Raw genomic sequence first — 17149 nt, 5'->3', positions numbered from 1 at the left:
AGGAATTGACTTGAATAAGATAAGAACCCTGCCTTTAGGAGTTTACATGGCATAGGAAAAAAGAGAATGAATGAACAAACCAATGAATGACTTCTGATCAGCACCATGACGGAAATAAATAGGGGAGATGTGATACAGTGCTGGGGCTGCTGCAGGGAGCAGCATGCTGGGTTACAAAGACTTCTCTGAGGAAGTAGCCTGAGATGAGAAGAGCTACAGGAAGAACATCACTGGAAGATGGGATGACAAGGGCAAAGGCTCTGACATGGTTACATTTTTTTCATAGAGTAGCAGTTCATTAAAGACAAACTTTTCTTGACCATTCTTAATGTTCTTTTTGTAAACAAGTTGAAGGAAGGGAAACTCTGTGGTATTTCCAAAATGCTCTGTGAAGAGGGATACATTTCAGAAATAAAATAAGTGAGTGAATGGATATAGTACATATACTGAGTGAGTGGATAAAGTTCCTTGGGCAACTATAGTAAAATGCAATGAATGGAAAAAATAATTAAAGGAGTTGTTATGTAAGATAGTGGATTAAAAGTTAGGGATCTTTAGGAGACAGAAAAGCTGAGAAAATGTATCTATTCATACAACAAATATTGAGCATCTACCATGTGCCAGGCAATGTTGTAGGTAATAAGGACACAGAATTGAACAAGACATATAAAAGACTCTCCCGTAACAGGGCTTCCATGAGACAGATAGTAAACAATATAAAATATTAGGTAGGTAATAAGTATTCTGAAGAAAACTAAGTGCATAATTTTTTTTTTTTTTTTTGCGGTACGCGGGCCTCTCACTGCTGTGGCCTCTCTCGTTGCGGAGCACAGGCTCTGGACGCGCAGGCTCAGCGGCCATGGCTCACGGGTCCAGCCGCTCCGCGTCATGCGGGATCCTCCCAGACCGGGGCACGAACCTGTGTCCCCTGCATCGGCAGGCGGACTCTCAACCACTGCGCCACCAGGGAAGCCTCCTAGTGCATAATTTTATATAGTATCTATATTTTAAGTTTTAAAATCATTTCCAACATGTGTTACTGCAGTACTTACAACATTGTTCTACTGTATATCTATTACTAATAAGGGGGGTGGGGGTGGAAATCGTCTAATTTACTTACATATTTCAGTCTTTTTTATGTATTTCCAAATGTGTGCAAGAGGTGATCTCATCCAGTCTTACAATTTTAGCTGGTATATATTTGTAGTTGATGTTTAGAACTACCCTTTCACGAAGAGTCTTGCTTCATACCATTTTTATATCTCAAATGGGATATCTGGAAAGCAACTCAAGTTTAAATATAGAAGAGAGATTACTCATCCCACCCCCACCCCCAATCTGCCTCTTCTAATTTCATCATTATATTTTTTGTGTTATATCATTGTATATGTCCTAGATTCTATGCTCTATTATCATCTATTTTAGTATGTTAGCTTTAAGGTTGGAACCAAGGACAGAGGTGTGTATAGCTCACAGAATTGTTGATTTTGACTATTGGGCTAATAAAAAACATAAGATGCTTAGGAAAAAAGTACAGTGTAGGATAACTTCAAGATAATTGGGTTACTAATAGAATTTTGCTGTTTAACTACAAGATCAGTGTTCTTTTCTGATTATTTTTTCTGTGTCTTGACAGTCTATTTATTTGAACTTTCTACTGTAAATGCATATTAAAATTTGGATCCATAATGTATTAAGTCTAAATAAATAAATAAGGATTTTAAGACTAAAAGATGTTCTGTAACTCTGGTGTAATGAGATTTAAAGATTTATTTTCTTAGAAGTTTTGTAAGATTAGAAAACTTTTCTCTTAAGAAGTTTTGTAAGATTAGATTGAGTTTTTATTTCAGTTCTTATTATTTATTTAAGTGAATTAATTTTTTTTTTTTTTTGCTTTTCTATGTAGAGGGCCCTTTAAAGTTTTCTCATATTTTTAGGTGAAGATTTGATTTTTTTAAAGTGTTAATTTTATATTGTCGATATAAAGCTTTTGTGTTATATATAATGGTTTATTGGGAAATGGAAAAGTTTATGAATATTTATAAGACTTTCCAGGTTGTAAATGACTTTACCTTCTTTTCTAGGTTTGTTAAAGTTTTGCACTGTAGGATTTTGTGGAATTGGGAGCCTAATTGATTTCATTCTTATTTCAATGCAGGTAAGTTAATTTCAATCTAGAAGATGAACTACTTTTACATTCAAATTTGTGTTCTGTGATATATATGTTAGAAAGCAGTTAGGAATGCTTTTTCAGTTTTTCTTCAGATGCTAGATCTAAAGGATCATGGCCATGTTTTCAAGTTGCATTTCCCAACCTGTGCCAATTAGCAGTTCTCTAAAAGACATATGAACTTCATTAACAAGGATTCTGTGCTCTAATATGATTTGTAAATGTGAGTTCAGCTGAGTTATAGAGATTTCTTTACTGGAGAACTTCTCAGAGTCTTTATAGTTTGTATTATGAATCTCTAAGTGGGATTGAGGTTATATTTCAAGCTTATTGTTTCTTTTCCTGTTACAGCACATTGTCAATTACTATAATAGGATAATGATGGGAATCTGATATTTACATATGAATATGTGGAGGCAGAAACAAGATTTTTTTTGCACTGGACAGGTACTCTATACTAGCGTTCTCTTGGTTGCAAATTGTAGAAACTGAAATGCAGCTAGCTTAAGCCAAAAAGAGAAAAGGAATTTCTGGGCGCTCTGTGGAAAATCTAGGAGAGGGGCTGGTCTCAGGCAAGACCCAATTCATATAATCAAATGATGTGTTCAGGACTCTCCTGCTCTTCATCTCTGCTTCTCTGTCTTAGCCTCGTTTTCTCCTGCTGCAGTGGTTTGTGAAATGCTCTTCTTATGCGTTTAAAAGTGCCACCAGATGTTTTCTATTAAATTATACTGAACTGGTTGTGGTTAATTCATGAGGATTCTTAAAGAGATGAATTTATCACAACAAATGTCACAAAACAGCATTTCAGTAAGCATTTATGGAGCACCTAATGTCTTCAGTAAATGTGTCAGTATGTATTTAGATTATCATCAGTTTTGCTCTTCTTTCTCATACAGTATTTCCACTCCTCAATTCTGTCTGCTTGATGTTATCCTTATGCTTTAAAAGAAAGTCAAAATCTAGATTTTTGGTAACATACTGTGAGGAGGGGACCATACTGTGAGGAGGAGGCAACATATGGACCAATAAGATATCAGAATTAAACAAGGAAAATATTTGGTTTTAAAGTTGGAATTTTCCTGTCTTTATTCATAAACATATGCCTAACCAAATATCCTGCCTTCTCTGACTGTGGTACAGGCAAGCAGGCATGAAGAGGCTAAGGTACTTGTGCACATATGCTTGGAAATGGGTTTCTCTGAGGATCCAAGGAATTTAATATATTATTGGGATTCTTTGAGATATACAGAATTCCACATCTTTAAAACCCAACCATTTAGTTAATATTTCACACTAGGTTCTTTCTTTGGTGATATTAGTGCTTTGTAGCTTTATTTATATCAAATTATAGAGCTTATTTGATTCAGCCACTATTTTCTAGTACATGTATACCTAAACTTTTCAGAACTAATAGTTCTTAAAGATCTAGAATTGAGACTATTACATCAACAAATTATGGAGGTAGAATTAGAATGTTTGAATTTCTACAGTAAATGTCCCTAAATAAGACATTTTAATAGGGATGGCTACTTTAGACTGCTTTCAGATTAGGGGAAAAACAAATCATTTTTCAAAAGTAGCCAAATAAGACATGTATCCTTATTCTACATGTTTAATATACTTAACATGTGATGTTGACTACATTAATTTTAGAGAATTTTTTCAGCCAAATAAGTTTTTACTATAAATATCATAAACTATGTTAATATCTTTTTCCTAAATATATTTTTTCAATTTCTCATAAACCTTTTACATTCTGTCTATCATCTTTTTGTTTATTCTTCTTTCCTTACTCATTCTCTCCATCCCCAGTTTTTTTTCTTTTTGCCATTAAATATTATTCCCCAGTGAGTTGCAATGTTTTTCTTTTGGGCTGTGATCCCAGAAACATATTGTGCGTGAACTCAAGACCTATAAAAACATACTTTGCTTCACAGTGTTTATAACAAAAATCCAGGAAAATCCTCTTTTAAAAAAGAGGTCTAGTTATTTCATGGGTCTTTTTTACAATTTTTTTTCTAAATTTATTTATTTGTTCTTTTTGTTTTGTTTTGTTTTGGCTGCATTGGGTCTTTGTTGCTTCGCCGAGCTTTCTCTAGTTGCGGTGAGCAGGGACTACTCTTCATTGTGGTGCGTGGGCTTCTCATCGTCTTGGCTTCTCTTATTGCGGAGCATGGGCTCTAGAGCGCAGGCTCAGTAGTTGTGGCACACGGGCTTCGTTGCTCCACAGCATGTGGGATCTTCCTGGACTAGGGCTCGAACCCATGTCCCCTGCATTGACAGGTGGATTCTTAACCACTGCTCCACCAGGGAAGCCGTAGTTATTTCATCTTTGAACTGAAACAATGTAAAGTGTAACACATATATTACTAAAGTAAGTAAGCTTTAAATGTAGCTATATTTACTGAAAATACTTCCATGAATTTATCTGTTAGTAAACTTTTGAAGTTTCTTCTGTTTGTTTTTTGTTCTTTAAAAATATGCAGATGGCACTGTGTGAATGAATGGTATAAAACAATACATAGAATTAATTCTTTTGTGTATTCAACAAAATCTAAATCAGTGACGCATGGATAGCATACAGTTTTTCAATTATAGGCAACCATTGTGTATAACTATATATAGTTCCTGTATATATAGTTATTCATAAGGCAGTTCTGAAGATTTTAAAACACTCATTGTTTTGTGCTTATATTTATATATATCATGAAAGATAGATTAAATAATTTGGTCTTTTTGTTTGTTTGTTTGTTTTTGTTTTTGGCTGTGTTGGGTCTTCATTTCTGTGTGAGGGCTTTCTCCAGTTGCGGCAAGAAGGGGCCACTCTTCATCGCGGTGCGCGGGCCTCTCACTATCGCGGCCTCTCCCATTGCGGAGCACAGGCTCCAGACGCGCAGGCTCAGTAACCGTGGCTCACGGGCCCAGCCGCTCCGCGGCATGCAGGATCCTCCCAGACCAGGGCTCGAACCCGTGCCCCCTGCATTAGCAGGCAGACTCGTTGTCAACCACTGCGCCACCAGGGAAGCCCGATAATTTGGTCTTTTATCAGAAAAAATATGAGAATATTTGATTTCATTTAAATCTCTTTTCGCACTCACACAATGAATATTTTTAATTATACCAAAACCACTGATGTGTACTCCACCAACAAAAAGGAAAGAAAATTGATTGTGTTAAGACAACACAGCCACAAATCATAAAGATGAAGATGGGTACAGGGAAAATGGAAATATGCGTTGGAATGTAGAAAGTTGTTGAAGGAATTATGTCAGGGTTCTTCGTGACAATTTTTAAAAATTCTATGCATCGTGGAAGAAATTACTTTTATTTTCATTCCTATTAACATTGCAGACACAACATTGTAAAACAACTATACCCCAATTTAAAAAAAAAATTGCAGAGTAGATTCCTTAAAGAACTAATAACCATATAAGCAGCAAAATACACAAAGCAATATAATCTCCAAGACATTTTTTGAATTTTATAAATAAATTTATTAAATATCTCATTACTTTGGCATTTAATATATGTAACTCATTTTAGCCCTGGGTTATATACTGCTTTTGTATTTTTTTTTAACTTTTACACACCAGGTTTGATTTTTCACACATAAATTTCTTGAGAAAAAAAGATTTTTATTAATCTCCTGTAGCACTAATAGTATGCTCAACATAGAGTATGCTCTCAAAATTTTTGCTGATTTGAGCTGAATGCAGTATACCTTGTAAAAAGTGTGGCTTTGTGCCAATTACAGGGAAGATGAGAGGCTAAAAATGGTAGTTTTTAAAAAATGATTGCTCTTCTTTAGGGCTTTAAAGTTCTAAATTTCGTGGGTCACTTGAGAGGTAATGAACAAAAATAAAAGTTGGTATGATAAAGTAGAAATAGGTATAAGTTGGGGTCCTTGCCCTAAAGGAACTTAGAATCTTACCCTCCCCAAAGTAGTGTGAGAATAACATCCCACTTATAATCAGAAATATGTCCTTTGGAACTGCAAGCTGAAAATAAAAGAAGAGTTATCTTGATTTTATCTTGTTTAAATTCTTGAATTTTACTAAAAATTTTAAAAGCCTAGGCTTTTCAGTTTAGAGCATAAATAAGGCTCAGGTTAATAGGTTCACTTCTGTGTAAGCCAGTTTGTTTTGTCAAAGACATATCCTATGCCCTTGCTCCGTGAAATACATGCCATTGATCAAAAGTACCAAACGTGTAATCACCCTAAATCTATTTCCAGTACTGGAAAAGTTGGTCAAGGTCCTTGATAGTTCACTAGACGTAGGACAGCAATATATAAAAACTAGATATCAAGTCTTTCAAATAGTTCTCTGTATTATTTATTTAACCCTGGTGTGATTTACTGGGGAAATGAACTGGAAAATGGAGGAGAATGATAATTTGGGTAGTCTCTGCTTTGTCACATCATCTCAATTAAGTACCAATAGATTTTACTTAGTTCACTTACCTGTGGGCAGATTTTTATTTAGTGAATTAAAGGAATGTTCAAAAAACAAAGTAGTCCTGAGACTGAGCCCAGCGCTGTGTTTTCCTCAGGAGATATGATGCTGAATCCTATTCATTTCTTGAGGAATGATGTTTATATTGGTCATTAAGGATTAATACTAACCAGTCTTTAAATCAAATGAAGTCAGGGGATCTGAATGTGTAACTTCTGGCATTGTGTGGGAATTTTGGTGCTTAATTAAAATGTGACAAATGAGATGTTTTTAATGGTTTTATGTTAAAATTAACGACATACAGAAGTCAGCTCAGGACACAAACATGTAATTTGACTTTTAAGAGAATATGAATTTACTTCTTTGGGGAACTGGGGTGGACACAGGTTGCATCATTACCCTCTAATTGGAGAGAGCTGTGTCATTTTACTTTTTACCAGGTCTTCAGGAGATGATATGATCTTGCATTCTTTTTTTTTTTTTTTTTTTTTTTTTTTTTTTTTTTTTGTGGTACGCGGGCCTCTCACTGCTGTGGCCTCTCCCGTTGCGGAGCACAGGCTCCGGACGCGCAGGCTCAGCAGCCATGGCTCACGGGCCCAGCCGCTCCGCGGCATATGGGATCCTCCCAGACCGGGGCACGAACCCGCATCCCCCGCATCGGCAGGCGGACTCTCAACCACTGCGCCACCAGGGAGGCCCTGATCTTGCATTCTTTTTAATTTAATATTTGCATTCTTTATATGGAGAAACTCATAAGTGGATTAGATAGAAAAATGGTACATTGATAGAGTTGCATAAAATGTTAGTTTTTGCCCTTCACTCCTTAATTCATTCATAACATTTTAAATGTATAAGATATTTGAGTTACTTAAGCCGTCTGACTTCAACAACAAGGCAAAGCCAGTAAATGAGGGATCACATCTGTTGATAAAATTTAGGTGTTAAAGTAGATACTGGTAACCATCTTTTTTCCTTTAATTTATTTTTATTAGAGTGATACTTAAATATATACAAACAAAAATACATTTTCCACTAACAAAATCAAAAGTTTATAAATTACAAACAAAACTACAACACTGTTAAAGTTCAAATAAGGTAAGCTCTTTTTTGTGTGGTAAAATATATATACAATATAAAATTTGCCATTTTAACCTTTTTTAAGTATACAGTTCATTGGCATTAATTACATTCAGAATGTTGTGCAACTGTCACCACTACTTCCAAAACTTTTTCATCACCCAAAACAGAAACTTTGTACCCATTAGGCAGTAACTCCCCATTTCACTCTCCCCCAGTCCATGGTAACCTCTAATCTACTCTGTCCTGAAGAATTTGCCTACTTTATAGATGTTTCATATAGTTGGAATCATACAATATTTGTGTTTTTATGTCTGGTTTATTTCGCTTTGCATAATGTTTTCAAGGTTCATTGTTATTGTGGCATGTTTCAGAATTTCATTCCTTTTTATGGCTGAATAATAATGTTCCATTGTATGTATGTACCACATTTCTTTTATCCATTCATCTGTTGATGGACACTTGGGTTGTTTCCACGTTTTGGCTATTGTTAATAATGCTGCTACGAATATTTGTGTATAAGTATCTGTTTAAGCCCGTGTTCAATTCTTTGGGGTATGTATCTAGGAGAAGAAAACTTTTACAGAAAGCTAATTGAAGAAAATATTTTCATGACCTTAGATGGGTTAAGTCTTCTTAACCAAGATCTCAAAAACGTAAACCATAAAGAAAAAAAAATCATTGAATTTGATACATTAAAATTAAGAAGTTCTTTTGTAAAAAGAATATCATAGACCAAGTTAGCAGTTAATAGACTGAGTTAAAGAATACTAGCAACAGGAATTGATATGTGGAATATACAAATCAACAAGAAAATGATAGGGAACTTAATAGTTAAATGAGCACCATAAACTAAAGATGATTCACAAAATCACCCAAGTAACTAATGTGTAAATAAAGAGATACTGCTGGGCACTTACCCCAAATACTCATACTCCTGTCCACAAGGGGACATTGTACAAATATGTCTCTTATAGCACTGTTTGTGGTAGCAGGAAGTTGGAATTAACCTAGATGTGTACACTAATTGGAGAGTGGATGCATCTTCCGTAACACTAGGCAGCAATTACAGGCACTTACCTAGATGTACATACAGCTACATGGAAATGTCTTAAAATCTTAGTGTACTGTGAAAATCATTTGAAATTGAACAAGATCCACAACAATATCATTTGGATAAATTAAAAATGTATATTTATTCAAAGAACATCACATGTTTTTCAAGAATAAATATGTTTCCAAGTCATATACCAAGTTAAGTATATGCCCATTATTTGTGTGGGTGCCTGTGGGTGGGTGGGTGAGTGGGATTATGGAGAATTATAGTGGAGATCAAAGATTAAGAACAGGAAAACAGGAAATTTGATGATCACTGCTTAACATTCCTGATTTTAATGTGTACTTCTAAAGTTTTCTGATTTACTTTTCTTGCTATAGACTTTGCACCTATAGAAAAGCCTACTCCTTTAAGTAAACAATTCAAGATTTTTTGCATTTAGGCTGCAAATAAAATTTCATGGTGAAAACAATCAGAAATGACAGGAAAGGAGAAATTAAATTTCACCCAATTCCTCCAAACCACCACCAACCATCTTCACAGAACAAGGGTGTGGTAGGACAAAAGATACGTCAAATCCCTGGAACCTGTGACTATTATCTTACTTGGAAAAAGGGTCTTTGCAGATGTGATTAAATTAAGTATCTTGATATGAAGAGATTATTCTAGATTATCTGGATGGGCCCTAAATCCAATGACAAGTATCCTTATAGGAGACAAAAGATTAGACACCCACACAGAAGAGAAGGTGGTGTGAAGACAAAGGCAGAGATTGGGGTGATGTGGCCACAAGCCAAGCAATGCCAAGGGGCACCTTAGAATGGATTCTCCCCTAGAGTCTCTGTAGGTCATACGGCTGCACTGATAACCTTGATTCTAGATTTCTGGCGTCCAAAACTGTGAGAGTAAATTTCTAGTTTTAATCCACTAAATTTGTGGTAATTTGTTACAGTAGCTGCAGGAACTAATGTAGACGAATATGAAGTTGTTTTCTTGTGGTTTTAGGGCTTCTCACACAAGAGACGTTGACACCCTTTGCACAAAATAGCTTCCCACAGTGTAGTGGCCCTCCTGTTCTCCCTCTTGGAAGACCTGTAGTAACCTCTTGGTCCATTAATTGTTAAGTAATCTTTCTTTTCCCAATAGATTTCAAAAAGTCTGCCCTAGCTTATCAAACAAATACTTTGTGCTATAGAATTTGGCTTCAAGCTATTTCGTAGGGGAGAAATAAACACATAATTTTAGGTTTCATACTCTATTGTCAATGAACAAATGGACATAGGCATATTTAACTGAGTAAAATATTTCTCAGTATGAGATATTTTTTTAAATTTGTCGTTTTATATTTAACAGTACAATAATATACTTATAATAATTTATATATCGTATATTAACGCATATATGTGGAACCTAGAAAAATGGTACAGATGAACCGGTTTGCAGGGCAGAAATAGAGACACAGATGTAGAGAACAAACATATGGACACCAAGGGGGGGAAAGTGGGGGGAGTGGGGGTGGTGGTGGGATGAATTGGAGATTGGGATTGACATGTATACACTGATGTGTATAAAATTGATGACTAATAAGAACCTGCTGTATAAAAAAATAAAATTCAAAAATAAATAAAGTAATTTATAATTGGCACTGTATTATACATAAGTGTATAATATAGATGCTTAAAAACAGGTTTAATTTTTAATTTTGGTGAGGGAATATGGACTTAAATAATTGAAACCTTTACAGCTGATAGTTTTCTTAAAAATTAAGTAGGGAGAGCAGTTTCTTCTTTGCTGGGATAATTGGTAGAAAAGGATGTTGACAATACCTTGTAGAGTTGTTTGCATTTAAATGTCAGTCAAACAAGATATAGAGCTTTAAAAGTACCATACAGATTCATTTCTATTCCTCAATTTACGGCTAAGAAAAACGGAGATCCAGAGAGGATTAATCCTACAACTACTTATTGACAGTTTTCTCTTCAAGATTTCCTTTCTGTCTAATGCTTTACCTCACTGACTTAATTTGGTTGTCTTTGGAGCAGGTCTTCAAATTGTTTTAGCAGAGAATAGCAACTAGTGCTATGCTTTGGTGATCTGGCAGTGGTGTGTAGGAGGCATTGAAGACAAGTGCATTATCTGGAGTTTTGGCTATGAGTAACAGAAACCTCGATTTAAATTGGCTTTAATAACGTGATAGTTTATTATATTATATACCAAGGATCTGGAGATATGGTAGTTCTAAGATTTGTTAATTTAGAGCTTAAAGACAAAGTGAAAGACCCAAATTCATTATTCCCTCCTTTCTTCCCTTCTTCCTTCCTTCTCTTTGCCATCTTCAGTTCCTTTGGTTAGCACCACTTGCTATGTAGTTACTTTCAGAGGCGGAAAAACATCTCTTTTTCTCTCACACATATCTTCTTAAAAGCAGATAAGCCTCCCATTGAACTTGTCTCATAGATTATTATCTCATTGGTGATTGATTACATGCCCAGGCTGAACCAAACCCGTGGAAAGAGGACGGAATTATCACCATCGAACTAGTTGTTGAGGAGCCAGAATTACATAGTTTGAGGGGAAAGAAATGCTGTAATAAGATTGCTAAATTAGATACAAAATTGGATCATGTATTAATAGGTAATTAAACTATAATCTTTGGAGCTATCTTCTCTACAGGACAGGGGAAACAAGACCAAAACGACACCGTATCATTTTTCTATATGTTAAATGGTAATGTGACAAGATTGTGAATTATCTGGGCCCTAATCAATTTTTAGTTAAATAGTTCTATTTCCTGAGAGAGTCAAATGAGCTGCAGGTGGGCTTATTAGAAATGCATGATATTAAAAGGCCATCCAATCTTATATTTTCCTTATTTCCAACTTCTGAATACTTTTTTTTTTCAACAGGGATAAGTGAGATTGTCAGAGGAGATGGCATAGGAAGAAAAAAATAATAGGACAAAAGGCCCAGTTCCAATCTGTGCACATATTCCAAATTAGGCAAGTTTTTACCATATGACTTAACTTACTTCTACTGGCTGGGCTTTCCTTTTTCTTTGTTTCCTTTATATCATCTCAAAACATGTAAATTCTAGTCACCCATTCTTTTCTTTCTTTGCTTAATACTCATAGTAGTTTCCTCTGTGACCTTACCATTAAAAAGGTTTTAATTTATACTTAAGTTCATAAATAACATTCATAAATGTCAAGACAAAGCAATTTGATCTTTGGAGGAAGTCCCCAAGTACGTGACAGCACCTAGCATGGTATCTAGAACATAAGTGCTTTGTAAGTGTTATTTGAATATTAACATTTATAGTTCACTAGAATAAACTCCCTGTTGGCAGATTGTATCTTATTCACTGTTCTGTGTATAATGCCTAGCACAGTGCCTGGACTGTAGGAAGTAAGTATTTGTGGAATAGTTTTTAAAACCAAATTTATTTTTAAAATGAAGAATGCGCTACAGCAGTGTTCTTCAAACTCTGGTTGCATAAACCCTAAAAGAAATTTTTTTTAATCCCTACCCTCTTCATGTTTTAAGTTGACATTTAAGTTTTGTCATAAGTTTAAATAGTTGCAAAGGATATAATTTCTAGTTTGCCAATATTGACATATTTAAATAAAACTGTTACATCAATTTTAAAATGTATTCAACAGAGTATAAATACCATAGAATTTAAAATATCATTGACTTTAAAAAGGCATGAATGAACCCTTCACTATTATAATTTTCACATTGTTTCTTTTTCTCCTTGAATTTTTATTTCTATTCCCATTCTCCAACAGAATTTTACCCCAATATGTTTTTTTAATCTTTTTTAAAAATTTTAATTTAATTTATATTTGGCTGTGTTGGGTCTTCGTTGCGGTGCGCGGGCGTCTCATTGTGGTGGCTGCTCTTGTTGCGGAGCACAGGCTGTAGGTGCGCAAGCTTCAGTAGTTGTGGCACGAGGGCTCAGTAGTTGTGGCTTGCGGGCTTAGTTGCTCCGTGCCATGTGGGATCCTCCCGGACCAGGGCTCGAACCCATGTCCCCTGCATTGGCAGGTGGATTCCTAACCACTGCACCACCAGGGAAGTACCCCCAATATTTTTTTTTCTTTTTTTTTTGGTTCTTCATTGTTCTACTCGGTATATTATACACTTTAAATTTTGTTTTTCTTAGTATTGCCTCTACTGAAATTTTCACAAACTCATACAAAATATAAATTTCCTTAAAATCATCTATTGTTATCATTAAAATAACCTCTCTACAATGTCTTGAGATGTTCAATACCATGAGAGTTGCTCAACCAAGAGCAAAGAATCAAATAACCTCTCTTCTGTTAGAATGCAGCATGGCCAGTCAACTGGTTTCCTATGTCAGGTCTTCTTTAGAAAAAAAAAATGATGAATGTTAGCTTATTTTAAATATAATTTCAGGGCATAGTTTTGCTACACATTATTCTATTCAAGTTGAAGAAAGAAGAAACTTTAAAAAGAAGCAACTCATTTTAAACAATGCACATTGATTGCAAACAAATTAGAAATATACTTATAAATATATTTCTCTTTTAACATCTTTACTGGAGTATAATTGCTTTACAATGGTGTGTTAGTATCTGCTTTATAACAAAGTGAATCAGTTATACATATACATATGTCCCCATATCTCTTCCACCTTGCATCTCTGTCCCTCCCACCCTCCCCACCCCCAATATGTTTTTATGCTTGAAAATCTTCTACTGATCATATCATTCATTAAAATATTAAAAAATTTTCCGTGATTTCTGGATTGAGTTTTCATTATAATTACTGATATACAGTTGATCAAAATAGCATAAACATGCTACAAATATTAGCAAATTATTTTTAAGCTAAAAAAAAGTAAAATTTTACTAGGACTGCATCTTTTGAACAAGATGTGACAGAGCATATTTTTGGACTCTTGATTAAAAGAGATTTCCTGAAATCCAATATTTTGAATTATCCCCTTCTTTGACACATCAGAGACTTTTATACCTCATGGCAATGTGCCATCATAAGATTCAGGGTGTGCCTTACTGTAGGTATGCTTTACTGTTGTCAAGTTGGAGAAGGGACCACAGTGAAAGCAAAGAAGTGGGCAGGGGACCTAGCATGCTGCTTTTAAGCCTAGTGTGGTATCAAGTGGATCAGTTTTACAAAGAGTATTTACTTGAATTAAGGATCTCAAAATGAATTCCCTTGAAACTATCTGGGTCTACATATAACTTAGTAAATCCTTGTGTACCCCTAAGGCTACAGTGTGAAGATTATTATCTTAAAGAATAATAGAGAGATCATGTTAAGTGAATTGTCACAAATGTGATTAAGTGGACAAGATTATTGTGATTAACATGGATGAGCTTTTTTTTTTTTTTTTTTTTAATCTCTTCCTTTTCCATTCTATGTGGTTCTGGTAGGACTGTCAGTCATCCTGTCTCATCTCCCAGAGGGATCCTGGCCTGGCCAATATTAATCCTATTACCCTGGATTCAGTAATTTGTTCTGCAACAGGTGTAAAAATCAAGCAGATCAATGAAAGTTCTTCCCTGAAATTGGTATATAAACACTGAGGAAGAAAATTTAACTTTCTGTTGGGAGCTGCTGAGCTGTGAAGATGTGTATCTGGAACTTTTGGCAACCAATTGAGAGTGCCTGTCTGCAGAAAGAAGGCAGGCAGAGCTACATGAAGAGGCAGGGATGCCAAACCAAGGGCCTTGTGGGGCATGGGGTTTCAGTCATTGAGGCCCTTAGTTCCTGCAGCTCTCTTGATTCTGTGAGCTTCCCCAGTGTGCTTTTCAGCTACATGAGCCACAGTTACTTTTTTTTGCTTGAGTTAGAGTTGTATTTATTTCTGGTGCTACTGAAATAATTGTATTAACACCTAAGAAAAGTAAACTCAAAGTATTTTTAAAGTATCTTTTGTAAAATGGGTAATTTGGAAAATTTTCTCTTCTAGATTGTTGGACCTTCAGATGGAAGTAGTTACATTATAGATTATTATGGAACCAGACTTACAAGACTGAGTATTACCAATGAGACATTTAGAAAAACGCAGTTATATCCATGAATATTGTTTAAAAGAAACAGTAAGTGATATGTATATGCAATCTTAATTATAGTATATTATCTGTATAAAATTATGAGAATTTGAGAACCAGGGGAAATTTGAGAGATCGTCTAGTATTGTAAACCTGTCTTTTTGCTTATCAGGAAAGGCAGGCCTCTAATCTTTTTTTATTGTTTTTTTGAATTTTTATTGGAGTATAGTTGCTTTACAATGTTGTGTTAGTTTCTACTGTACAACACAGTGAATCAGCTATACATATACATATATCCCCTCTTTTTTGGATTTCCTTCCCATTTAGGTCACCACAGAGCATTGAGTAGAGTTCCCTGTGCTATACAGTAGGTTCTCATTAGTTATCTATTTTATACATAGTATCAGTAGTGTATATATGTCAATCCCAATCTCCCAATTCATCGCACCCCTCCTTCCCCCTTGGTATCCATACGTTTGTTCTCTATGTCTCTGTCTCTATTTCTGCTTTGCAAATAAGATCATCTATACCATTTTTCTAGATTTCACATATATGCGTTAATATGCGATATTTATTTTTCTCTTTCTGACTTGCTTCACTCTGTATGACAGTCTATAGGTCCATCCATGTCTTGCAGGTCTCTAATCTTTTATAAAGCATTTTTGTATATGCTCAATGCTCCTGCAGTTCTCAATTCAGACTGTTCCTTTGCAGTGAATATAGTTAAAGGACAAGGTTCACAAGAAAAAAATAACATCAAAGCAAAAAGATATCCCATAGTTTTATATAATGGTTATGATGAAAGTATGTGTTACAGATGATAAAGCATATCTTTTCTATTGTCCATCCTTCTTAGGTTCATTATGATCCTTAAACCTCCTTCTTCTCTTCTCTTTTCCTAAATCTGAAAGTTGATAGAGTTTCAACCCTGAACTACTATAAGTACTTATTTTAACCTGAAGTTTGACTCTGCCCACGAGAATTATTAATTGGCCTTAGAACTGTCTAGCAGCTTTCAGGGAAGGCAGAGAGAAACATAGGCTGAATGTTTTGGCCACAGTCATAATCCTAGGATTTTTAGTTGACTCTATCTCAGAGAGTGCTTCTAGAGTCCAGGAAGGGACTAGACATTCATTTTCTATGTTTAATGTATAAATAGGATATGAAGTATATTTTTGCCCTTAGGGTGGATTTTTTTTCTTTTCTCACAATAAAATTATGGGATATGCTTTATAGTTATTACCATGAGAGTTGAATGGTGACAGGCCCTTCCTGTTAAGATCTGAGGAATTTATTCAACTCATTGTCCAAAAAGTTTTTCAGATCTTTTCTTACAAACTATAAGAGTCTCTGTGTTTAAAATTGAAATGAAGCATAGAGATCCATCTCCCTCTTCTTACTAGGGAAGAAATTAAGACCTAAGGAAGTTGAGACTAAGGCACACAATCAGTGCAAAACTGAATCTAGAACCTAGGTCTTCTGTGCATTCCACTGGTTCTCTTCTACCCACCCACCCCCCACTAACTGCTTTGTTTTTTATTAAGTATCTTCATTTTGGAAATTGTTACTGCTACTTTATGAGAAGGGTTGTGTAGTTTTACATAACCTTCTTTTCATACTGTAAATTGTTGTTTCTCTTTTTAAAGTATATAGATTGTTTTAAAACTATAATGTATAAAAAATAAGCAAATGTAATTTAAAAAACAATATCTGTAACCTATTATATAAACATTTTTTAAATTAGGATTCCAGACTCAAATTTAAAATTTAAAACTAGAAGGGCCTATTGAGAAGGCATATCTCTGCATTGTCATTCATATAATCTCCTACAATACATGCAGAAGTGCTCCCAGTGTAAGAAAAAAATGTCTTGAATAAATGAAGCATTAATATGTGCATCTATAAAAACCTCATTGGATTCTTTTAAAAGATTGTGTTTTAACATATTTCTTTTTTCTGTTTTAGGATTTGGGCCTCCTTGATTTTAATAGAGAACTCTCAGTGTGTAGATTTCCAGATTTTCCTTTTTCCATCTTCATATACCACTTTACGGATTCTGTTTAATTTTTTGTTGTTGCTGATGTTTTTGTTTTGTTGTCTTAGTTAAAAACATATTCTGAGATTTATTTAATAGAACTTTGAGATTTATATGATAATAAAGTCTTTCTTAGGCTACTGTCTCTATGAGATAGATAGCTTATTACTCTGATATTAATGTGTTTTCCAAAGGCAAGTTGCCACTTGTCCTTTTTGCTTCTGAAAAATGAAAGTATGACTTATTCACATTTTTTAGTGCTTTATTATTAAGAAAACCGTCTTAAATGTTGAATGTTGCTGTCTTCTG

General features: G+C 34.7%; 1 protein-coding gene across 1 annotated transcript in view; it reads left to right on the top strand.

Annotated features, from left to right (window-relative positions):
* TM2D1 (TM2 domain containing 1) overlaps window positions 1-16876 on the top strand; it is a gene marked incomplete at its 5' end in the record, with an annotated part of 52841 nt that extends 35965 nt beyond the window's left edge. The window contains 3 exons of the mRNA XM_079698743.1: window positions 2085-2158; window positions 14724-14853; window positions 16771-16876. Coding sequence (XP_079554869.1) covers window positions 2085-2158; window positions 14724-14834 — 185 coding nt within the window. The 3' untranslated portion in view covers window positions 14835-14853; window positions 16771-16876. The remainder of the gene's footprint in view (window positions 1-2084; window positions 2159-14723; window positions 14854-16770) is intronic.
* Between the last annotated feature and the right edge of the window lie 273 nt (window positions 16877-17149).

The sequence above is a fragment of the Hyperoodon ampullatus genome, assembly GCF_949752795.1.
Source record: "Hyperoodon ampullatus genome assembly, chromosome: 2".
Taxonomy (NCBI): domain Eukaryota; kingdom Metazoa; phylum Chordata; class Mammalia; order Artiodactyla; family Ziphiidae; genus Hyperoodon; species Hyperoodon ampullatus.
Note: the sequence above shows the minus strand (reverse complement) of the source record. Positions and strands in the feature narration are given on the sequence as shown.